The following is a 26,386-nucleotide window of genomic DNA, read 5'->3' on the forward strand; positions in this document are numbered from 1 at the left end:
GAAAGAATGCGTTTCTCTCTCTAGAGTCTTATACAAATTTTGAGAGGAAGATTCCGCAATAATCGCTCACATAAGACAAAAATTTTGCATTGAGCACTGAGAAATCACATAATGAAACTTTGCGGCATCCGCAGCCTGCCTACCGTGATAAACTGAGATACGACTTGTAAGAACCGTAATTCAACGCTGGCGTCACAAAATGGAGGAGTATGGAATGAAACACCTAAAACTTCAACCTCAATCAAATGTTCAGTCTGACTTCTAGATGCATCAGAATTCGACATAATGAAAGAATAGAGATAACAGGCTAACTCCCGCGACGGGGAAACGGTCCGACGAAAGACAGAAAACTTTCACTCACCTTTCGAAATTAGTCGAAACTGAGTGTAGTCGAACTCGAATTGCTCATTGCCCATTGTACGAGTACCGTATGTAATCATACTGTAACAATCACACTGAATACAGGTGTCCAATGTCCATCAATATATGAAAGTGGTGCAGAGTGTAAACTGAAGTAACAATCCTCACATAGGTAGCACGCAGACATAACTCCAAGTGGATGCAAGGGAATAGCATAAATAAAATAACTATTTATTCATTAACAAAAAGATATATTCTATGCAATACGAACACATAGAAGTGACATCATCACGGATCCGCAAACGGATGCATTCTGTTCTGACTAACAACCAAAAGAGTGAAAAAGGCACGCACGAGAACGATACGTTGACAGATATACGATGATGACAACAGCGCCAACATATATGCACATTCACCGACAGCGCCATCACAGATCTTCATCGAGGTAATGCTTCCAATTCTTTATGTTGTGTGTTATTAGTGGTTTTCCACGCTCTTTGTGGCGTATATCGAAATCATTATTCTTAAATTTTCGAAACCAATCTTTGCAAATTGTATTCGATGCAGCATGCTCAATGTAATCATACTGTAAATTTCCAACAGCAAACAGTACGTACATGATGAAGTTTGTTTTTTTTTTTAAATAAAATAATGAGGAGAAACTTCCTGCAAATGATATTTTTTTCTGGCGCAAAACTCAACATTTTTAATGAAGCAAAAAGTTATTGTTTGCGCTTTACACAGATGTCTCATACTACACTGCTCAAAACAATTAGGGGAGCAAGCAAAAAAGTGAAGAAAACCGTGCGAGACAGCCACGTATTGGCATACAATGGCTAGTACACGCGTATCAATGCGCAATACAGAAAAAGACGTAAAAAAATTTGGAATTAAGCTTTAATTCTTTGAAAATATGGAAAAAACATGAAAAGATGATTTAGGGCAACAATTTGGTTACATGTAATCGATAAAAAAAAGTACTGTTTAGACATGATGCATGAGTTTTAATAGGGCGTGTGGTCTCCTCGAACAGCTAAGACTGCTGCACACCTGTTTGCCATGGATGCGATGAGGTTATCGATCAGACTTTGGGGAATACTGTTCCACTCCTCAAGAAGTGCAATCTGCAAGTCTCGGACAGTAACAGGCGGCCTTGGTCGAGCAGCAATGCGTCGTCCGGATTCGGGTCAGGAGAGAACGCTGGCCATTCCATACGCTGTATTGTTTCAGCTTCAAGCATGTTCTCCACTAGACGAGCTCTATGCGGTCGGGCATTATCATCCTGGAAAACAAAGGAATCTCCAATGGCTCCAGCGTAAGGGATGACATGAGGTCGCAGTATCTCGTCTGCATACCTTCGGGCCGTCAAAGTGCCATTCCGAATGATACGCAGGTCCGTACGTCCGCCTATGCTGATTCCACCCCATACCATCCAACCAGCTCGTCTGTATTGTGACCTTTCACGAACGAATGCGGGGTTATTTCGAGTGCCCCTGTCCCTCCACACCAGAACACGTCGGGTGTCACACTCCAGACTGAATCGGGACTCGTCTGTAAACAGCACTTGGCTCCAATCATGTTGCTCCCAATCTCGATGTTCAGCAGCCCATCTTCTTCGGGCCGCACGGTGGCGTGGGGTCAACGGAATGCAGACCATTGGCCTACGTGCGTAGAGCCCTCCCTCATGAAGCCGATTACGTACTGTTTGGCTGGACACCCTTCGTCCTGTTGCCAAGAGCAACCGTCTTTGCAGCTGCGTAGCATTCTCTGTTCTGTTTCGACGGGCTGTTAACCGTATATACCGGTCATCAGTTGCTGTAGTGGCGCGTGGCCGACCTTGCCCTGGTCGACGTCTAACATTTCCTGTTTCTTGGAATCGATTCCACAGCCTTGCAACAACACTTCTGGCGACTCCAACAGCGTCCGCGACACTACGTTGTGTTTGCCCGGATTCCAGTCTGCCTATAACACGCCATGCCATGGATTCCGGTAAATCACGTTGTTGAGACATCCTCAAGTCACTTTGTCTCAAAAAAAAAAATACTGCGCAATCGAATTTCACAGTTACGGCAGTAAAGCAGACGTTTCTGCAACATCCCGATTTCTGCCCTTATCTCCTTTTTCTGGTTTTTGACGTCATGAACTTTGATTTGCATATGAAGTTTTCTTCTTCCGTTTCCTGCTAGGCTTTAAATTATGGATGATTCATTTTATGTTACTTATCGGTATACATCTTTGCGTAATTTTGTTAAAACCATGTGCTCCCCTAATTGTTTTGAGCAGTGTACATACTAGTTATTAAAGGTTGCTGTCAAACCTTTCAAATACACGAGTTAACAGATTCATGTGTGTATGCAAGCAGTACTATACGAACACCATTTATTAAAAAGAGCAGAATCATATTTATACACCCAATATACAGTAAACATAAAACTATAAATATTATCTAAAATGTTAAAATACACATATAATTCCACACCTGAAATACGTGAAATGCAGTCAAATTTCTCTTCGAATCGCAATGTCAAAATTGTGTGCACACACTGCCGTAATAAAGCGGAGATTTTTTTTCATTTAAAGAGTACAAAACTAATTAATACTCCTCCCCTTCCCCCCAGAAGGGAAAAAATGAACTTGAGGAAATTCTGCGCACCCCACTGCATACACATCTAAATCTAAATACACTGACTATCCTAGTTTCTTGACCAAACACTTATTTGTCGATGTTTCTCTTTCAGTAAATATCGCTAACAGTATGTGATGTATTTGGCTGTTTAATATAAAAGCTTGAATGACAAAACAATAAAGGTTGCTGACAAAAATATACACACGGCACCTACATAAATATTCCTACAACACTTCGAAACGGAATTTGTTATTCACTGTCACACCAATCTTTGAAACCGAGTAGTCGCATTCCGACGTTGGACCACCATGTAATGTCTCTAGCGTGGCATGTAAATGAAGGAGAAGACGTAATTTTAAAATAATTTAAAAATTTAATTACGCTAGAGAGAGAGATATACATACAACAATACTTATATTTAACAACTGACAAAACAAGGGCAGCGCGCGCAGACAAAAACGTATGATATCACTCGTAGCCACTATACCAATACCGTCTAGAGTAGATTAGGCCTCTCATTTATGTTATAAGTGTGTATGAAACAATACTCATTTGAAAATTGAGAGCTAAGGGTGGGAGAAGTACATGGTTTTTCGGGAAAAAATTTAGAAACGCGGAATATAAGTGAATTTCAAAGGTGCGGCAAAATTAGAAATACGCCCACGAATGAAATTTGATCTGAAAGAATGACCAAGTTCTCTCTGTGCATGCAGGTTGGAATAAAGTTCGAAGTCGTCAAAATCTTTCTGGCATAAAAAGGTAAAGTAAATTTATTAACATTTTAGTGAGATAAAAACTAATTGCAGTCACATGGAAATTAAAAATCATCGTTGCAACATGTATAAATCGGTAAGGAAATGTGACGGGATGAATAATCAATGAGGCTTTTCGAATAGACGTCATAATCATCATCACTCTGAGGGACAAACACTAGAGATTATAGTTTTCCAACCTTTTTTGTCCCTTCAGAACTGTTTTTCTCCCATCGCCTCTAACCCATAGGATCCTATGTTATACCCGTAGCTTCTACAGCCCCCCTGAAACTTTCCATCGCCCCCAAGAGGGCGTTAACGCCCACGTTGGGAATCACTGCACTAGATGATCCCCATAGAGATCAATGTTAAAATTGCTGATTTTAGCGTAGAAATGCGGAAATTTAGTGAGGTTTCCCACCACATCCATAATTTTAAAAATTGAATTGAATTTTTGATTTTTCGAAATATTGAGTTCGCTTAGAGATACGAAGCCCAGAAAATTAAATATAAAATAATGAGCCAGATCCACTTTTGAGGTAGATATCCATGCAATAACATTGATTTCAACTTTTTATTTATATCTTCTCAAGCGCGAAAATGAGAATATTAATGTCTCCGTATTGTCTTATATTATCCAATTGCATCAATCCATATAGTTTAGGATGTTTTGAAATTAATTATGGGCCAATATAACTTACATTGAAGAAATTCTGCAGCTTTAATCCAGTATTTTTTGAAGGGAAAACAGGCAGATCGATATCTTGAATATTTCAAGAAAATTTTCAAAATATCTAGCTCCTATTAAAAAAAAAAAAGATTCATTTCTATGTTTCTTTAATTTAGAATTGTTTCTTTCATGAGTCGCACAGGAAGTCGCCATATTGGTTACCTTGTATGTCCCTCAAGAAAGACGGAAATATCACGTGATCCAAAAAGCCTCATGGAAAAATTCCTAAACCACTAATTATTTTGAATATGTCGATTCATAAAATAATTTATTTCATTAAAAGTTTCTGATTGAATCGTTGTCATTATTTTACTGTTCCCACCAGTCACCTTCGTCAAGTTACCATTTTTACATTTTTATTGAAGCTTTTCATGCGTAAAAGTTTCGATGAAATTTTAAAATAACTCAAAAAATAATGTTCTGTTTTATTGATCAACGTGTAATCTGATCAAAACGACAGCATAAAAAAAAAGATTGAACATTAAACACTACACACTTAATGCACTTTCCTCAAAAAATTTGACTTGATGGTGAAGGAGAACAAATTATCACATTTTGGCAAAAAAGTATTGGTTTTGGGAAAACAAATTTTCCAATTGATGTCGCTTCCCTACAGGGGCGTAGCCAGAAATTTCGTTCGTGGGGTGACCACTTTCATTTCGGGGGACCAGTGATAGAGCAATAGATTTGGTCATCTTTTTCTCTTTTTTCGCTCGTTTTCTCACATTTCGGAGGGGGGAACAGACCCCCCAGTCCCCCCTCGCCACGCCCTTCCTTGGCTATATATAACGTTTTATAAATCTAGTGATAAATTTGCCAATATGGTGGGGCGAATGTAACACAAGGTTAACATCACTCTACATACGAAGAGGAAAAAGCGCCAATCGTGGAAGAAAATAACTGATCTTGGCTTTTAACGGGATTGAATATTTCAGTTCAATTTTCAAAAATCCTGCAACGCTCAGCTGAGGAAGAATTTTACTTTCATTGGTTGTGTGGTTGCGCGAAATCAACGCGTAACTATATATATATATAGATAAATATTTTCTATAACATTTTTTTTATTACGCCGATAACATGAACAGAGAATTAACGATTAGGAACAACTTAGTACATAGTACATCGTGAGTGAGATAAAGAACAAGAGCATAACTGGATCAGCACATCGCCTTTTATACATCCGGTAACATGACGTCATAAGTTCAGTTTCATTTGCATGATTGCGATGATGCCACATTGTTGTTTGTAACTGACCGTTTAACTGTTAAAAAAATGACACGTCACAAAAATTCAAAACGTTATAACTCATTGATCCCAAACTCTGATCCCAAAACGCGTAAGCACTTTTCCATATTAGTTTTTTCACAAGGAATCACGTGTAATTATTGGGTGGTCAATAGTTACCACCCTGTATGTATAGTTTCTACAAATATTTTTCTTAGAAGAAACTAAAGAATAGCAGTTTTTTTATAACATTTGAAACTGGATCTCATAAGATTCAGAGCGTTCTAGAACGTACTAAAGAACAGTTATTGTGCGTAGGTGGGCGTGGTTTTCATTTGAATTTGGTGAGAGAATTTAAATTAGAAAGGTAAATTGGTGAACTTTTTGTTTATATTCTAACTTAATAAGATAAGAAGCAATAACTGAAAAAAAGAAGAGATTAAATAATGGGAAAATAAGGCCATATTTTTATGTTTTGTAGGTCATAAATGGTTGCATATTTTTAAGATTTTTAGACATGAAAATCAGAGACCTACTAATTAGCAACATTATTCATCATTGACATGTTTTTTGGCGATCATACTGAACAACAATGAAACTGCGTCCGACACGAAAATATACAAAGATTTTGACCTGCTGAACATTATTATTACCATGAAAAAGTTCTATCGGATTTTTTTTCGGAGATATTACCATACAGTGTTGAAAAACTGCTTCACGAGCGATGTCTGTGGACAACAATGAAATTGCCGACATGAAAATACCCAATTCCAAGTGGTTTTGACCGGCTGAGAATAGGAATATTACCATGAAAAGTTCTATTGGCCTTTTTATCGGAGATGGTCATGATAAGAATCTATGAACCATAGTGCTGTAATATAGTAATATATTTGTGTTTCTCAGTTTCTCTATGTATTTTTGCTGTGTTTATACGTATTTTTGTTGTGCTTTTATGTATGTTAACATTGCATCTATATGTATTTGCGAGGTTTCTATATATTTATCTTGAGGTTTTTTGCATATTTATTACTTTTTCAATGTGTTTTAATGCATTTGTATTGTATTACTGTATTAAACGTGCATTTATAACAAAACAAACAAACCAAAGTCAATCCAGCTTTTTTATGGTCAGATTCGTGTTCAGCACACCGAATTACTGTTTTTATTCAGAACGCCGAAAATTTTTTCAAAATTTAGTGTCTAGTGTAATCGGTGACTTCTCGTATTTTCCCGTATTCGAGATCACAATTCTCCATGTACAGTCGAATCCCGTTTTAACAAATACCGTTATAGCGAAAAAATCTCGTTTTAACCAACACTTTTCTAATCCCCCAGATAATTTTTCCTAGGAACAATGCAAAAACCTGGAATACTTTATAACGAAATTTCGTTATAACGAAGTGATTTCCCCGGTCTTTTGGAGTTATAACGGGATTCGATTGTACTTTTTCTTAAGACATATGGCCAGCCTAAGCTAAAGGAATCCGAACATTTTTACTCCTTTACATTATTGTATGAGCAATGGATACATTTTTCTTTCCTCCATGCCGTTATGTATAGGGTTACCAGACGTCCTCCTTTTGGATGTCATTTCAAGCGTCCTCCTACGTTTCGGAAAATTCACCCTTTTGTCGTCCTTTTCAGATTTCTGGAATTATTATTTTCTTAGAATTTTTTTCCACTTTGATTGCAACAACTGTTTCCACACTTCATTGACATGAGCAGAGGCGCCGACATGAAGAAAACAGAGGGGCTGAGAGGTGATGGTCGTCCCGTATGTACGGGACTCAAGCGCGTAAGTAGGATGGGGATGGTACACGTGGATTGCAGGGACCGCAACTAGATGCTTGGTCACCCGGGGCAAGCCAGCACCTCCTAGAGATAGAAGGCCTCCGCAGTCTGCTTGTGACGTCAGTAAGTAGTCCATTTTCCCTTAGAATATTCAGGGAAAAAAATCCCTGTTCATCGTTGTGAGGAAAAGAAATGATTGGGCTCAGAATAGGCGATTTCTAAGTCCCACATCTAACCACTATGTGGTATTTGTGAGCCAATCAGGAAGATTCTACGACAAAATAAGAAGAAAGGAAATAGAATGCTGTGTTTCAAAATGTGGCAAACTTGCTAGGTAGTCGAAATGGCGTTTATGGCAAACAGTGCAGAGGCCTATCTCTAGGAAGTGCTGGACAAGCGCGCATTTTGACGGCTACTTGTAATGTTGGAGAGGTTTCCGAATGACATTTGCGCCCCCTCGGGTCCAGCGCCCGGGGCACGGGACCCGCCTGCTTCCCCCTAGTTGCGTCCCTGTCCTGTGCATTGCAGTTTTTTTGGAAATTATTGGGGGGGGGGGGTGTGCAGAACATGAATGTTTTTTCCATTGGCCAATAACGGGAAATTCCCAGAATTTTTTCTGTTTTGTTTTTTTTGCGATTTTGTTTGTTAAGAAAAAATCATTGTAGCGGCTGGTTTTTTTTATGTCAAAACAGTGGCGCCATCTGTTGTGAAAATTATAAAAATGGCGTCACTGAGGGTGAGCGCGCAGGCGTCTTCCTTTCTCAGTATTCGAACAGTTTTTTGATCAGTTTTAATCAGTTTTTTCACACCAAATTCTGACGATGCTAAGAAAGGGAGAAGTTATGCATGCAGTTCCCTTATTGTGCAACAGATGGCGCTACCATTGTATCGTATCACGGCTTTTAAACGTTTAGTCAGTTCGCACCGAATGATGGTAACTCGTAGGAAAAATTGGTCCACATGGGAAATTTCTTGGCATTTGTGGGAAATTTTGAGAGGTCATCAAGCAAAAGAATTTTTGTTGAAAAAAATATATAAATGCAAAACACACACAAATGCTTTTCTAGTGTAAAATAATTGACATATTTCCACTGATAGATGGCAGCACAAATTTCGGAATGTATAGGGGGAAATTTAGTCAGAAATTTTGCTTGACGAGGTTACCATCACTGTTCGCACCGCGTCGTTGTTACGATTGTATCTGGGTAATCAATAATCAAATTATTGTAATCAAGTACCAATAAATAGAAAACAGTAAAACAACTGTTTTTTCTTTCCCACATAATTGCTTGGAGAAAATGTTCAATCTTTTCATTTTTTAAAATTCTATTCTAAAACGGGACTCTCCCGAGCTAAAAATCCTGCATTTTTGCTATTCAGCCATTGTTAGGCGTTAGAACCAATATGAATTACGATATCGTTTTAATGTAAGTTTGATAGATCCCTTGAAAGTCTTTCGGAAAAATAAATTTGAATCAGGTAAACTGATCAAGAACTGAAGGCGAGATGCTTTTTTCGTCGTACATTTGCCTTCACTATAGCAAAACAGCTCACATGTACAAGGATCACAGCGAATACTACGGATCGATTAAGACATTAAGGACGGAGTCATTTAGCATATACGGGGAGGGGGGGGGGTTGCCGCTGTGGTGGTCGAGTGGTCATAATGACGGACTCGCATCGCGAGGATCCGGGTTCGAACCCCACAGTGGTGGTCGGCTGAAGTTGGTTTTCTGTGGTTCCCAACTTCGAGGCGCAAATGCGAGCCGATCTCCCCATTAAAAAGTCTCACCACAGAGAGCAACAGGCTTACAACGATTAATTATTCAATCATTACACTTCACTCGTATTTAGAAAAACTGGTGGCAGATGGCAGCACTACACATAACAAGCATTACACAGAAACAAACTTTACGTCAGGTTTCACTACACGTACACACAAATTCCCGCATGTACCAATTCGTTAGAGGTTCCGCAGAGGAATATGAACGAGGTACATGTGTGGTTTAGTAGTAGCATATACAGGGTGATCAGCGAATAAGCCTTATTTCAAAATTAAATATCTCTACAACAAAGATCAATAGAATTATGCGGTAAACGGTAGGTTTATTAGCAAAACTAAGAATGTTGTACAGAAATTTCGAAAATTTAGTTACAAAAACTGTTAACAGATGGCGCTCCGCGCTGAAAACTCTTTCTCTGAAAGGAGTCTAAAACAAAAAAAAAATAATAAAGTCAAGTAGTCTTTGCAATCAGAACACAATTTTTTCAAAATGTTCATCGTTCGTAACAATGAGGTGGCGTAAACGAACAATGAAATTTGACATCACGTCTTGCAATGTCTCAACGGAAATGGAATCACATGCAACACCAATCAACGATTCAAGCTCATCCAGAGTAGCGGGATTGTTTCGATAGACAGTGTCTTTCAATGCGCCCCACAGAAAGAAGTCAGATCGGGAGAATATGGAGGCCAATCTATTCTTGTGTCAGTAAATTTCGGATAATCTAACGCAATTACTCTATTCCCAAAGTATTCATGAAGAAAGCGAAAAACTTTATCTGTTCGATGTGGTCGAGCCCCATCTTGCATGACCCAGTCGAAAGCTGGTCGATCTTCCAACGCCAGATGTGTGCTGACAAATTGTTCCAAAATTGTAACGTAACGTTCAGTAGTAATCGTTTCTCGCACGAAGAAGGGGCCGATAATGCCTCTGACGCATACCGCAGCAACTTTAGGCGAATGCAGTGGTTTCTCTTCACACAAATGAGGATTTTCGGAACCCCAAAATCTCCAGTTTTGTTTATTTACGCATCCAATCAAGTGAAAATGTGCTTCATCTGTGAACCAGATGCAGCCCCCCCCCCCATCAAATCCTTCGTTGTCGATCATTGTGCGCCAGAGGCGCAATATCGGCCCCTTTTTCGTGCGAGAAACGATTACTACTGAACGTTACGTTACAATTTTGGAACAATTTGTCAGCACACATCTGGCGTTGGAAGATCGACCAGCTTTCGACTGGGTCATGCAAGATGGGGCTCGACCACATCGAACAGATAAAGTTTTTCGCTTTCTTCATGAATACTTTGGGAATAGAGTAATTGCGTTAGATTATCCGAAATTTACTGACACAGGAATAGATTGGCCTCCATATTCTCCCGATCTGACTTCTTTCTGTGGGGCGCATTGAAAGACACTGTCTATCGAAACAATCCCGCTACTCTGGATGAGCTTGAATCGTTGATTGGTGTTGCATGTGATTCCATTTCCGTTGAGACATTGCAAGACGTGATGTCAAATTTCATTGTTACGAACGGTGAACATTCTGAAAAAATTGTGTTCTGATTGCAGACTGCTTGACTTTATTTTTTTTTTTTGTTTTAGACTCCTTTCAGAGAAAGAGTTTTCAGCGCGGAGCGCCATCTGTTAACAGTTTTTGCAACTAAATTTCCGAAATATCTGTACAACATTCTTAGTTTTGCTAATAAACGTACCGTTTACCGCATAATTCTATTGATCTGTTAACAGTTTTTGTAACTAAATTTCCGAAATATCTGTACAACATTCTTAGTTTTGCTAATAAACGTACCGTTTACCGCATAATTCTATGAAGGGTTTATTCGCTGATCACCCTGTACATACGCTCTGGGGGAGAATTGTCTTCACAGCTTAGTTGGTCGAGAACTCGTTCGGCGCACGAGACAAGGATTCGGGTCTCCGGGAGGGGGGCGGAGATGTTTCCCCCCCCCCTGAAACACCGATCTCTTCGTGTTCGGAATGTTTTCTTTTAGCTGTTCTTGTGGTGGCACCATCTTTTGAGAAATTAGGAAAAGCGACGTTGCAAAGGGTGCGCGCGTCCTCCTTTTGAGTTTTCGAAGCTAGTAACCCTAGCCTTCACTATAGGAAGGTCATTGTAAAGGCAGCTCCACCTACGGACCGATTACGAAGTACGGAAATGTTTGTCAATAGCGGGTGGGGAGAACACCTTTCAGCCTGTCTTGCAGAATGATTACAAGGAAAAAAGTGGTCAAACCTTACTTAGCTAAGGGCGGTATTCACCGACATGGTTTAAACCTGCAGTTACAATTTTTGGATAAGAGATCAACATAGATTGGTTAAAAATCTAACCAATCCATGTCGATCTCTTATCTAAAAATTGTGACTATAGTTTAAACCATGTCGGTGAATACGGCCCTTAAGAATGCACAAACTTTCAATGGCAAAAAGATTAGTCCAAAATAACTATAAAAACATTTTTTTTTCTCATGTGATATTGGTACATTCCGTTCTTTACAAAAAGTGCTAATACTACAGAATTATGGATAATGTATTATTCAAAGTGGCATCGCCTGTAACATATGAAAATATCCGAACACCAATTTACCAAATTCAGATCATTTTTTATTGATATTTGGCTCTCACGCCCCACCAGAACCCATGCTCTCGCAGTAACAAATGAAATTTTTATATCAATTAAAACAAGGTGGTGTCTGAGCTTCACAACTGAGAAAAACAAAATTCATATCGGAGGAATATAGTCTCGTGTCAATATTGCATGTAGCAAAACTAATGTATGACTGCAAACATTCAGGAGAAAAAAAGACATTTTACAACTCGTTTACTGCTCATACTTTTATTCCTCTCATTATCATGAAACTTCAATTTCATATAAACGTAGCATTTCTCCCACTTCTCAAACTTTGCAAGCAACCAAAGTGCTGAAGAATTAGCACACAGTTTTAACTTATTAGAATTTGAACATGTAAATATGTGACTTTATGCACATAAAAAAAACACTAAATTGTTTAATTATAACTCAAGCTACAAACATATATTGTTTTAATTGTTTTCTACAATTTTTACATTGGATGATTTATTCAGCTATACAAACTTTCAACATCAAGATGCGAACTGATGTACATGTGAATTTTTTAACTGTGAACTAATATCACCGATTTCAGTAGCCCAGCTTCTCCAGTCTTCGATATCTGCCAGCCACATTAAATCAGCAGTCAACACAGTTGAATTTTTATCCAAGTGAATATGAACAAAACTTTCACAAAACAGGAGAAATGAGAAATTTATGAGTAACTTTTCCACCTGCAATACATTAACACTTTTACACAATTTCTTGATCTTCAACCTGATCATGTTAAGTAGCAGATTAGACAAAATATATACCCATAGGTTTGAATAAAATTCATGTATTAGGAAACAAGTGAAATCTTGCATGTTTTACAATCTTCAATGATGCAATGGAATGAACACATTTTAAGCTGACCAAGAAAATAACACTGAGATTAATCAGCATGCTTTACACATCCATGAAACATAAATTAAGCATTCTTTATTTGATTAAATACAAAAAATAATTTAAATTCCATAAGACTGACAAATCTAAAGGCTCAAACAGGTTAAAAATAAAAGAATCAACTTTACTATTGTGGCAAAACAAGACTTGTTCAGATGAAAGTGAATATAAAAAACTTTTTGAGTACAAGTATTTTTTAAATATAACAAATCAATGTGACTAGGAGAATTAAAAAAAATTTTTAGACCCAGCTACTAAAAAGAGTTTCATTTCTAAACTTATAGGCACAGATAATGGAAGTAATAATCGCAGAGCACAATTTTTATTTTCTAGATTAATGGTGGCCGGCACAATATTAAAATACAAGTTCATAATGCTTTATGTCTAAGGCTCTGTATTTTGTGTATTCATATGCGAAATACATTCAAAGTGACACCAGTTTGAGCTTTCAACATCATCTGACCAATGCTGAAACCCATTTCTTTACAAATGTTCACAAAGAAAATCTAAAACCACCATTTGATGGAGTAAAAATCAATAGCAAGTAAAAATTAACATGAAAAATTTCCAGCCAAAAGCCAATACTGCACTCCATACACTTAGATGACCCTTGAATGAAAACAAGATTATGTTGGCAAAGAAATTCAAGCATTTCAACTGATTAAACATTGTATGTAAAAAAAAGTTTGACAAGAAAATTTGAGTAGGTGTTTGCATACAGGCTTTTGGCCACATTAACAAAAAAACAAAACAGACAATAGTGCAAAAATGCAAAACATAGCATACAGATATATCTATGGCTGACAACAAGGATTCTTTTTCCGTATATCAGGACTATCTGTTGGAGGAAGGCTAACTGGTTTTATGTGGTCACCACCAGGAGATGGGTCATTTTCTGCATCATTCCTTATTTGCTGTTGTGATATTATGCGATAGATTTCTAAAATTTAATGAAAAACATTAATATAAAATAAAACAGAATAAAAAGAAACTCACTTTTTAAAAAAATTAATGTGATTCTCATGTATTCCCAAGAGATCCATATGATCAATCCAGGGAATTTTGTTACCGTTAGTAGATGTTCCACGCTCGAACCCAGACCTGCACAGTTAGAAGCTAGCTTCCTAACCACCAGACTGCCAGTCAATTGGGAATAGGAGTTATGATTTTTACAGTTTTAGAATAGATGAATTTATCAAATGTTTCAACACTTTTTTGTTCGAAATTTTAATTTTACCATGCAACATCTTAGAATCTGGGGTACCCAAGCAGAGATATATATGGATTATTGGGAAGAGGGATACACAGAACATTAATGAATTGGACCGACTGATCCGATTTTTTTTTTTTTGACATTTTCATGATAATCCCCTCCCAACCGCTCTTCCAGTATCTCTCTACTTATGATCTGGTAAATGTTTATTTGTAGTAATGTAGTCATGGTTATTTATCTCAAGTAAGAGACTAATTACAGTCCTATATACTAAAGCAAGTGTTTTTATTTGGCTGCTACACAATAAAACAAAGTGAAAATGCGAAAATATTCAGGTTGCACCTGGAATTTTTTCTTCGTATTCATAAGTTTATTAAAATTCATTTTAAGACAAAAAAGAGTTAAGTGGAAGAAAAATCAAGCAAAATATAGCCAATATCAACCACATAAAAAAATGTATCGAAACACTTTTTTCATTTTGAAATGGAATTTGTCCCCCCCCCTATACAAAAAATTATACTGGGACATCATAATAGTTATATGCCCCCCTAGACAAAAATGATACACTGAGGTTTCTTACTATATCACTACAATTGCACAATATTATATAACAGATAATGCTTCATGTATACAAGGGCCCAAGACTGCCAGGTTGTGCTCATGTATCAAATTTAGCATAAAAATCACATGAAATATTAAAGGAATACAAAAACATACAAACCTGTTAGAACTTGGTGAAAAGCAGCTTCTACATTAGTCGTATCAAGAGCTGAGGTTTCTATGAAAGACAACTTGTTTTTCTCTGTAATATATAAAAAATAGAAATATTCATAAAAAATTTATTAATCGCATACATTCTTTTTATTGACATTTTTTTCTCAGGGAACTTATTCCTTCCTTGTCATTTATTCCTAAATATATTAGGTGCAAGAACAAAATGCTTTACAACTTGAAGATCTCACATTAAAATAATTGCCCCGATCAAGTTAAGGTTTTTATTGAATGAATCATGTCTTCAACCTACTTCTGGCTTATCCACAGCCAAGCTCAGATGCATAATCTCATTCTGGCACATTCTGAGTGTAGTTTGGGACAAATTTTATACTGGCCAAGTCTTATTGCTTGCATTATTTTGTATTTTACCCATCCTTTCTCTAGTCAACAGATAGCAGCACTACATCAGGGTTTAAGCTACGGCTGCATTTTTCGCAAAATGCGAAAGAAAATCTTAGAATGCGAAAGTGGTAGCCACTTCCACAAAAATCCATACAGGAGGTACGGAACGAGTAGACATCCAACCATCACATTAGCATTTTGCTAAAGCTTTTCTCCATATTTTTGCTTTTTTGCAAAAGGAATTTTTTATCTAGCTTAAACCCTGCACTACATATTACATGCAAATGAATTTTTTGGATCATTAGCTGGATCTTCGGATTAGGAAATAATGCATATATGTAGGATAATTAAAATGTGCTGCTTAATGTAGAATAAAACAAATTCTGAATTTTTTTTGACAAACTAATTCCAATGATCCCAGTATTGTGAACACAAACTATATATTTTACAGGATAATTTCATTCCAATAAATTAAAGGTTTTTCCTCAGTTAAAACATTTAGAAAAAATTACATGCCAATTATACTATTATGCAGACATGCCAACATTGGCTTAAAGCTTGTCAGTAGTGATAAATGTTCGGCTTTGCCATGAAGGGGCTACCTCCCCCCAGGACAACATAATTATTGTATAATAAAAAATAACTCAAAAATGTAATTTTTAAAAAAATTTTAATTCAAAGTTCATTAAATACTGTTACGATCTGTAGGCGATAGATGGAGTGATTTGTTCGATGGCTCTCAGAAATATTGAAATCGGTTGATGCCAGTTTCGGTTTATCGGATAGGGATGCTATTGGTGAGAACATTCCAGAAAGTCCCGCCCCTCCAGACATTGGTTCAACCCCTCCGTACGGTGGCGCTGCCGACTAGGAAACTGTAAATAGAATTTTGTGGAATGCTCTATTTCTCAAAGTTTCTGTCGGGGTTACATTTAAGTTAAATGGGCCGCTCACAAGATGGCAGGCTCAAAGAGACTCGAATAGAGATTCAATGAACAGTCAGTTGTGTTTAAACTTTACGAGAAAGTTGTTAGCTCTCTGATTAGCTTGTAGATACGTGTAAATTGCTGTTCTGTAAATAAATCTGTGTTTGTCCATCGAAACGCTTCTTGTTTCACAATCCCGAAGTCTTGTAAAAAATTATCTGGAACTATTTGGTGTCAGGAGTGGGGTAATTCAAGGACTTGAATGGTGAAGACAAGAAAGATGGACATGGATGAGATGCGAGAACAGCTGAACCAACTGACGTCTGTGATGGCCCAGATGAAATCAGGCATCGAAGAAATCCAGTCAACGAGCTCAGCTATGAAAGATGATGTCACCACCTCCATTGCCACTTTCAACACCTCTATCGCTGAAGTGAAGGATGATGTCGCCTCCGTTAAGCAAAACAATGCCTGCGCCCTTGCAGGTGTGAAGGAAGACATCGCCACCGTTGAAATTAGAGTGGACGGAATGGTCGACGCCGTAAAAAAAGAACTCACCTAGGAAATGAATTCTGTCACGGATCGAGTGATTGCGGTCGACGAGAAGCTCTCAAAGAAGATACAAGAGCTAGAAAAGATAATTCGAGAGCCTACATTCTCGGAATTGTTCTCTCACGAGGGTCAGATGGCATGGAGACGACGATCCAGCTTCATAGAAAAAAAGCACATGGAGATGCCCACGCCCTGTCAAGAGGACAGGGTCCACAGAACCGTCGTCGTTGCCAAGGCAGAAGAGAAGTGCGGACCAGTGAACCCTATAGTGAGACAGATAACATCTCAAGTCTTAAGTGACGATCCTTGGAGCGACGAGAGCACCAGGAAGGCCCAGCTAGAAGATCCCGACATACGACCGATCATGGAGTTCAAGGAATCCACCAGGGGTAAACCAATATGGCAAGACGTCGCTTCTTCCAGTCCAACGACCAAGAGATACTGGGCGGTATGGGACTCTCTGGAGATGAGAGATGCCGTGCTGTACCGCAAGTGGGAGTCGGGGACGGAAAGACGTTCAGGTGATAACTCGTCCTGCCAAGGAGCCATGTGAAAGATGTGCTGAAAGAATTGTACGAAAGCCCGACCAGTGGACATTTCAGCATGATTAAGACTCTCCAGAAGGTCTGTGAACAATTCTGTTGGGACAAATCTAGGACTGATGTGCACGAGTGGTGCAAGAATTGCGACGCCTGCACCGTCTGCAAAGGAATCGCCTCTAACATCGTATGACCGCTACCGAGGACTGCCCACGAGAGCACCGGATACTCGCCATCGCTGATGGGACAGGACTTTCGCCAGCCAGGTGATCTGATGTGTCAGCAAACGATAGATGCTGCTCTTTCACCGGAAGAACACGTCCAGGGACTCTAGGAGCACCTCGAGGACATGCATGGAATCGCCAGACACAGGATCCACATCGGCTCCGAAAAGATGAACCGCTACGATATGAGGGCCACATCTCATGACTTCAAGGAAGGGGACCTCGTCTGGCTGTGGAACCCGAAGCGCCGGAAAGGACTGTACCCGAAACTTCAGATGTCATAGGAAGGACCCTACAGAGTCGTGAAAAGACTGAACGAAGTCGTAGCTCCGATACAGAAAACGCCATCTTCGAAGTACAAGGTGGTCCACTTCAACAGACTGGCCTGTTACTACATTGACAACCCGCCGAACTGAATTGTCGGGACGAACAATTCTAAGAGAGGGGCAATGTTACGATCTGTAGGCGATAGATGGCGCAATTTGTTTGATGGCTCTCAGAAATATCGAAATCGGTTGATGCCAGTTTCGGTTTATCGGATAGGGATGCTATTGGTGAGAACATTCCAGAAAGTCTCGCCCCTCCAGACATTGGTTCAACTCCTCCGTATGGTGGCGCTGCCGACTAGGAAACTGTAAAATAGAATTTTGTGGAATGTTCTTTTTCTCGAAGTTTCTGTCGGGGTTACGTTTAAGTTAAGTGTGGTGCTCACAAGATGGCAGGCTCAAAGAGACTCGAATAGAGAGATTCGATGAACAGTCAGTCATGTTTAAACTTTACGAGAAAGTTGTGAGCTCTCTGATTAGCTTGTAAATATGTGTGAATTGCTGTTCTGTAAATAAATCTGTGTTTGTCTATCGAACCACTTCTTGTTTTGCAACCTCGAAGTCTTGTGAAAAATTATCCGGAACAATACAGTACCTCAGTGGCACTGGAACCTGGGACTCTGGCTACATGAGTATCCCCTAACCTCCCGAAATGATGTTTTCTGAAGTCACCAAGTCTCTTAATAATTCATGAATATTCAATGTAATCCCAACGTGCATACACCGTTGTGGGTTGTATGTACAGACGTCTAGCAACCCTAGACCTCCCATCTGTTCTCTGCATATCAGAGCTCCTACAGCAGCTACAACAAAGCATTCCTTCAGACACAAGTTCCACGAGCTCGACCATGCACTATGCAAATAAAGCCGGGTCCGGACCCGCTGCACTGAACCACTCAAAAACCTGTTTTTAGGCCAGCGTGAGGGCGGTTTTGATGGAAAACAGGTTTGGGTATCGAGTAGAGCCAACACTTACGTAGCTCTAGTTCAATGCGGCCGTCCGTAGAAACTGGTCAAACCATAGCAGTTGACAACTCTATTACGTTAAAAAATATCAGATCATAAAAATACGCAAAAAATTATTTTTTTCACCATTAAACACAGGACAAGGTTCCCAGCAAAATCTGCTTGATCATTTATCTGACCTGAACTCTAAAAGAAATAATGAAAAATATCAACATTCTAAATTTCGAATCATTGTTTTTAGAGTTTTTTTTTTTTCCCCCTTCGCAGGAATTTTCCAGATCAAATATTTACATAGTTCCCTGACTTTTACAAGGGTCTTTCCCAAGTCTTTTACATTTTCCTTGATTACTTTTCATTTCCCTGACATTCCAGGTTGCTGGGAACCCTGCAGGATAAATTGAAATAAGAAAAATTCTTGGAAGAAAGGCCATAAAGATATGGTTGTCATGGAATACAGCAACAACCTATCACAAGAAAAAACTAAAATAGACTGCCCATAAAAATATGGTAGATTGAAATATGGATATCGATTACTCCCACCCAGCTTATATTACCTTTTGATATGGTATCTATCAGGAGGGAATTCATGACAACCAAAGGCATGCATTTACAACCCCATTAAATAAAAAAACTCCCTGCAATATAACAATCCAAATTATCCCAAACTAAACAAAACTAGTGTCCCAGAGCCAAGCGATTGAATGACGGTGTAGCAATATTTCATGATCCATCATTGATCCCATTTAGGATCTTAAATACATTCATGATACATTCCAAAGAAAACATTTAAATATATTTTATAATATAATGTAGTTGCCAATTACATTTCTTTCTCTTTTATCATACCATGTCACCTGATAGTTTAATTGGACCAATTAAGGATACTTTCAAAAACTATTTTCAGCAGGAAAAATGATTAAAGTCAAATCATTGATAGAAAAGCAAGTAACTGAAGATGAAAAAAAGTAGTTAAAAAAACATTATATAAACCAACAAACAGATAATAAACCCAGTCAATTAAAGATGCATATTTATATACCTGCAAAGGCCCTGGCTTCATCTGTAGGAACTGCACGTAAATGTCGCAAATCACTTTTATTACCTACTAGCATTATAACTATGCTTTGATCAGCATGATCTTGCAATTCCTTCAACCATCGTTCTACATTCTCATATGTTAAATGTTTTGCAATATCATATACCAGAAGGGCACCAACAGCACCACGGTAATATCTGAAAAAATTAAGTACATTATAATACAGTATATATATGTATAGTTCTAACAAAATCTTGTGCAATCTCACTGTAACCTCTTCACACCTGAGTCAAAACAGACTATTACAAAATTTTTTTGATTGTGTTTATGTCAAAATGTCCTCTAAAAAGAAAAAAAATTAAATGTATTTCTGAGGTCTTAACTTAAAAAAGATCAAAAACTATTCAAAACCAATAAAAATGAAGTACACCTGAAGCGAAGAGAATAAGCTTGACAAATTTAAAAAATATATAAATTCAGGTGCCAGCTAAACTTCTTTGGAGCCAAAAACAAGGTTTTTTTTAAAAAGTCTTAGATAATTTTGCAACAATAATTTTTTGCAACTTTTTTTGAAGCTTCTTGATCAAATACTTTAACTGAAACAAGCATCATATCAGGCTTTTGAATTTAAAAAAGGGTACTTTTTGGATGCAGATTTCATGCATTAAATCTGACACTAAATAGATGCATAATACTCACGCGCTGGTAATTGCTCTATATCTTTCCTGTCCAGCAGTATCCCAAATCTGAGCCTTGATCGTTTTTCCATCAACTGGAATGCTTCTGGTAGCAAACTCTACGCCAATTGTACTTTTGCTTTCTAAACTAAACTCGTTTCTGGTAAATCTTGACAACAAATTTGTCTTCCCAACTCCGGAGTCTCCAATCAATACCACTGCAAAATATTGTAAAAATTAAATTTGTGACAAAAAGTGACTACTATTTCAGTTAAATTTTAATTTCAGAAAATTTGTTAAGCATTTAGTGTTTCTAAGATTAAACTTTTGATCAGCAATCCAATAGGATCAATTTATAGATACAGGTATCCCTTTTTACAGTCTCCCTTTATGCAATTTTGCTACAATGAAATTTTGAAAAGTTGATTTTATAAATCAGAACCTGAGAAATATTCCCTGGAGTTCGATGTTATTTCTGAAAATGGGATTAGAAACTAAATATACGTAGTTGAAATGACAAAATCCATTGTATTTTACGATTTGAATGAGGCAAATGTGAAACAAACACTCAAATCCAATTTACCAAATCTCTTTAATCACCATCTTTTGATAACATTGACAATGCTATCAGAATTTTAATCAAAGAAATAGATTTCAATAAAACTATAATTGTTGTGTCTTTACAAGGGATATTCAGAAATCTCTTGCAGTTAGTTCTCTTATACAAATACAAAGCCACAACAGGTAAAATGTCCAATGCGGTGGCTGAGAAAAAGTTGCCCATAACAAATATGGATGTCATATTTCAACAATGAAATTACAAAAACTAGAAACAATATATATATATAATATAGGTTACAGTATATATAAACAATATATATAGGTTCAACAATGAAATTACAAAAACTAGAAACAATATATATAGGTTACATGATAAAATATTATACAATGCTCATAAAGAATAGTTATGGTTGTCTTATTCTAAGTATAGATAGCTTCTCGATTTACCCCGACATGTTTGTCGTATGTCTTTCCAAATTTTTATGACAAATGTATGAAAATATGAACAGCTAAAATATTATCCACTGTATTGAAAGGGGCCTCAAAAAAAAAAAAAAAAATGTAAATTCCCATAACTTGTGTGGGATCACATGACCTTTATTCCTTGAACTCAAATTATATTACGACTATAGGACTATCCATGACACATAATTGTCATGTTTTAAATGTTCTACTTCGACAAATTCATTTTAATCCACTGCAATTTGCAATAGTGGTTTATTTCCAGCCATTGGCGATTTTTCAATAGTTGGAAGAAAAAAAAAAAAAAAAAAATCGCAATTTTAACAAGAGTTGGCAACTTTGCAGACTTTTGGTATTATTTTTAACAAAATGAAAGGTTCCACATTTTCCCATATTTGGAATTCAAATACCCTGCATTTTTCTCAAGAAATATGGTCAGCTTATGTAAACGGGGATAAAATCGAATTCCATTCATAAGGTTACCAAAGAAACGTCTGATGAGAGAAAGAAGAGAGTTCTAAAGTATTTCTTTTAACTACTCTAATACGAGATCTCATCCTTTTGTACGGAAAGAAAAATAGAGTTATTAAATAACCGCTTCCCTTACAAGCGATTGGCAAGAAGTTTGGATGGCTTGTTTGACGAATCAGTGATAAATATGGTAACCATGTCTTTCTATAACTTAACCACATGTTAGTAAACGGAAGGAGATGAGAAAAAAAGAAAAGGAAAAAACAATATAATAGATAAGTGTATATATGAGATATACTTATCTATATTATACTCTTTTATCTGTTACACTTACAGAGTAGGTACAAAGTAGATTTCTCTTTTCACACTCACCTACCTATTCTTTCGTTCTTACATGCATACAGTAGAAGAGATATATCACAGTAAAAAAACTTTTTCATAGGGTTGCAACAAAGCTTCACGATGAGAGGAAAGAAAACAGCATGCCTGAATTTATTGCACTGGCGTTTGGACGCAATATTACGTCCTTGATCGTAAAGTGGTTAAAAGTTCTGGACTGCCAAAATTAGATATATGTCCAGGAAAATACGGGTCATATGGTCACAGCCCTTTTATCTAGCCACTTTTTATTTCCGTTTTTATCCGCGGGCATGAAAATAACTAACCGAAAAATGGAAAAAAATCAGACAGGTTTAGCATAAAAAAACACATCGGCATATTTCGCAAATGCACCACTATTCCGCGATCGTACGACTTTTTTCAGTGAAGAGCCCTATTACTAAAATCACGTCGCTTCTTGGCTTTTAAACAATTCCCATTACCGTAATTAGGCGCATTTGTGTGACGTCACGACCGGCAGAACCGATTCCAAACAAACATGAGCTGCGCGAGATTATAAAGGAAAACGCCATAGGACGTAGGCGAGTCTGTTTAACGCTTGGCTTACAAGGTACTGGCGAGAAATTCAGATGATCTCTATTAGACGAATGGGCGAAAAATATGGTAACCGCGTCCCAACCTAACCGCACGTTAGAGAAAGGTAAAGTACGAGGGAAAAAAACAAATGAAAAGAAAACAGTATATTATACTGTTTCCAAGTCCAAGAATATGATGTCACTCCGCTATCCATACGAAGGTTTTTAACAGCTGGCTAATGCGATGATATATTTAGGAAAGAGAAAATTCAACTGCCTTGCGGGGAATCGAACCCACTGAAAGGAGGTGGGTTCGATTCCCCGCAATGGCAGTTGAATTTTCTCTTTCCTAAATATATCTTCGCATTAGCCAGCTGTTACAAACCTTCGTATTACATACAGGTAAGAGGGATAAGAGTAGTTATACGAAGATCTCTTTTGCTCATACGTAGGGTGACCATACGTCTCGTATTTACCGGGACAGTCCGGTTTTTTTAAAAACTGAGTTCACTTGAATTCGTTACCTCTATCAAAAACGTTGGTACAGGTAATCTTCATAACTCATTAAGTACGAGTTTCACGAGTGGACATCATTTTTAGTGATATATATATTTGTATTTTCTTTGAATATTATACGTTTTGTATAACACTTCGAGTGTCTTACTAACTCACCAGTTCGAGTTCCAGAAATTGAAGTTTAGTTCGGCTTTTTCTGCTGGCACGAGGGAGCTCCCTATTCGCTACCTATTAACTTTACCTAAACATCGTAGGGCAGTGGTTCTCAAACTTTTGCCACCCGTGGCTTGAATGCCTAATTCTGCGGCTCCCCATAATAGTTTAGTGGATATTTTCACTTATTAAAAAACACTTTAAAGCATAAATAGGCACACAAATGAATATCTCCAGCTCGCCGCGACACCTCTGACGAAGGTTGAAGACACTCCTAGTCAAAGCCGCTTGTAAGTACTCTTAATGCAGCTTTGCTCCTAGTAGACGCGACGCACACTTTGAGAAACACTGTCGTAGGGAAAGAGCATTTAGTTGCCAATAACTCTAGTAGTCTTGATTGTGATTGAGATTGTGTCCCAGAAATTTTTCCAAGCATCCGAAAACGTAAAAAAAAACGTATATGCGGTTTCAAGGATTTCAGTTCACAATTGATTTCATTAAACTGGACGGCCCGAAAAAAAGTTGAATAGATTTTTGAGAAACAAAATATTCAGACTACTCGAATCACCACAAACGAACTCATTTGGATTATGTTTTCAAACTTGGAAAGGGGGAGGTCCGAAACAGCTATTTGGGGCGTTTATGACAATTTTGCGCCATAATTGGCAATTTCGCCGTAATTTGGCGATTGTTTGGCAATGTCCGTATTTTTAAACCTGAAAAACCAGACACTAATATTCCTCTGGAACCTCTAACGTATTTTTAAACAAAATTTTCCGTATTTTTCTCCAGGAAATAGTCAGCACACTCATACGTATATAGTAGAAGGATAAGTCATATGTCGGGAAAAGGGCACTAATAATTGTATAGAAATAAAGGAAAGGTAATAATAACTTCGTAGGGTTACAACAAAGCCTTATGGTGCTGAGAAGAAAGGAAAGAAATTAGAGCTTGTTTAACTTTATTCCACTGGCATTTGGACGCAATATTACGTCCTTGATCGTAAAGTGGTTAAATTATTTTTCTAAAAAACATGATGAGACTTGTGAGCTCTTGAAATGAAACTTCTCTGGCGAACATGCAATGTGAAAAATATAATAGTTCGTGCCTAATTATCTACGAAAGCTTTTTATTTCTCGCATGCTATCTGTTTACTCGCATTTATCCTAGTAGCATTCATGCACTTGATTTCTGCATTGAATCCATGAATCCAGCAATCATTGATTCCATAATTGAATCGAACAAACTATTTTCAGGTCCTTCCCCCTTCCTTCCATAAAAAAATGGAGTGTTTTGTGCCCGATTGTAAACACTTCAGTGAGAGAGATGATTGCAGCTTATACAGATTATCAAATGATGCAAGCGTGAAGTAGTGGGTTAAAAATATCGGGAGTGTTTGAGTCTTTTACCCATGACACATTTTTTGAAGTTCAAATATATTTTCACAACCAACATGACAATCATCCATTATAAAAATCGGGAAGAAAAGACGTAGTTTAGAATTCGCCTTTCCTCTGCCTAATTCTAGTGAAAAGAGGGTTTTTATTAAAACTAAAAAAATAACTTAATTTGCCATAAAACGGGTGACCGCATCTGCGCGGTGATCGTTGAGAGGTTTCACTATATTAGATATATTAAACCCAGAAGAGAAAAATACTTTCATTCATATACATTTTACAATACAACATGTATTGTGTAATGTATCTACCCCGTATACAAATGAAAATTATAATTTTCTTGCGACTTTGCTTATTTGACCAAATGAGCTTTGCTGGACTCTGTTATAGTAATACCAAACACGGTTCCCACTGCATAATTGTGCCTTAAAGGACAAACAATTCACTATGTATCAAGGGTAACGACTATGTTAAATAATAAATAAGTCGAAGTACCTAGCAATAAAATTAGGCCATTGGCGGTCACCAGACTAACAAAAAATTACACATGAATTTCTAGGCACAAAGTTGGGACCACTGCTTTATAGAATAGGACAAAGAAAATTTCTTTTATTTCTCCAGCACCAGTTGCCCACAATTGCCATCTAAACCAAGATCTATGGTAGATTATGAAATGATTTTCTTCCATAACTGAGAGGTATGTTCTTAAACAACTCAGTAAGAGGACCCAGTTAAGGTAGCTATGTGTTTATGCGGTCACTATGGCACTACCTTTCTTTCACAAGTAGTAGTACTTAAAAATCATTGACAAGAAGCGAGCCAGTTTTGAAATCATTAAACCTCAATGTTCTTTGAGGGCACTTATGTATTCAGGTGGTGCTGTGATTTGTTTCAAATAAATTAGCAAATCTTTGGCACTTATTTAGCGACTTTGACGATTTAAAACTTGTGGCGTATTTAGTGACATCATTGGCGATTTAGGTTATTTGGCGACATTAAGAAATAAATCTTAGCCGATCGCGGGAATCTCAAGGCCATGATTTTCGGGAATAAAATTCGGGAAACTTGCAAAATGAAAATAGGAGTTTCTCGGTAAAAAAAATCAGACCACTTATTTGGTGACTTTTCTAAACTTCCGGGATCTTTCCCTCCTATCTTGACTTTTCCATGATGGTAGGCCTAGACATCCTGATGCAGGGCCGCAACTGGAGGAGGGCACCGGACCAAATGGGGTGAATTTCTCCCTTTAATTGCTATAACATTAAGGGGGGCATCAAAAAGCGTGCTGACCAAGCATCTAGTTGCGGCCCTGCCCTGACGTAGCCAATACAAGGTGTCCCAGAACTCTACCACAAAATGGAAAGTGATTGTATACGTCACGAAAATTTTTCCAATAAAACCTAGTTCCCTTGGGAAAAATCAGTTGTGAACAGTTCCAATGGATCGCAAATGACTTTATTTAGAGTGTGGTGGCATGTAATTTAAGTGGCACCCGAAAAGGGGGAAAAGGTGCTAAAATAATTCTTCGAGAAAGTAGGGAAA

The 26,386-nt window shown here is 37.6% G+C and overlaps 1 protein-coding gene across 1 annotated transcript in view; it reads right to left on the reverse strand.

Moving 5' to 3' along the window:
• Positions 1-12,098: 12,098 nt before the first annotated feature.
• The window catches only part of LOC149067543 (ras-related protein Rab-11A-like), a 30,931-nt gene continuing 16,643 nt past the window's right edge, over positions 12,099-26,386 (reverse strand). Inside the window, exons 2-5 of the mRNA XM_089252425.1 lie at positions 20,393-20,588; positions 19,697-19,890; positions 14,730-14,810; positions 12,099-13,735 (exon numbers count right to left, since the gene is read on the reverse strand). Coding sequence (XP_089108551.1) covers positions 13,590-13,735; positions 14,730-14,810; positions 19,697-19,890; positions 20,393-20,588 — 617 coding nt within the window. The 3' untranslated portion in view covers positions 12,099-13,589. The remainder of the gene's footprint in view (positions 13,736-14,729; positions 14,811-19,696; positions 19,891-20,392; positions 20,589-26,386) is intronic.

This window comes from Pholcus phalangioides, unplaced genomic scaffold, assembly GCF_987345545.1.
Source record: "Pholcus phalangioides strain wild (caught in Gottingen) unplaced genomic scaffold, Ppha-v1.0 ptg000029l_1, whole genome shotgun sequence".
NCBI lineage: Eukaryota > Metazoa > Arthropoda > Arachnida > Araneae > Pholcidae > Pholcus > Pholcus phalangioides.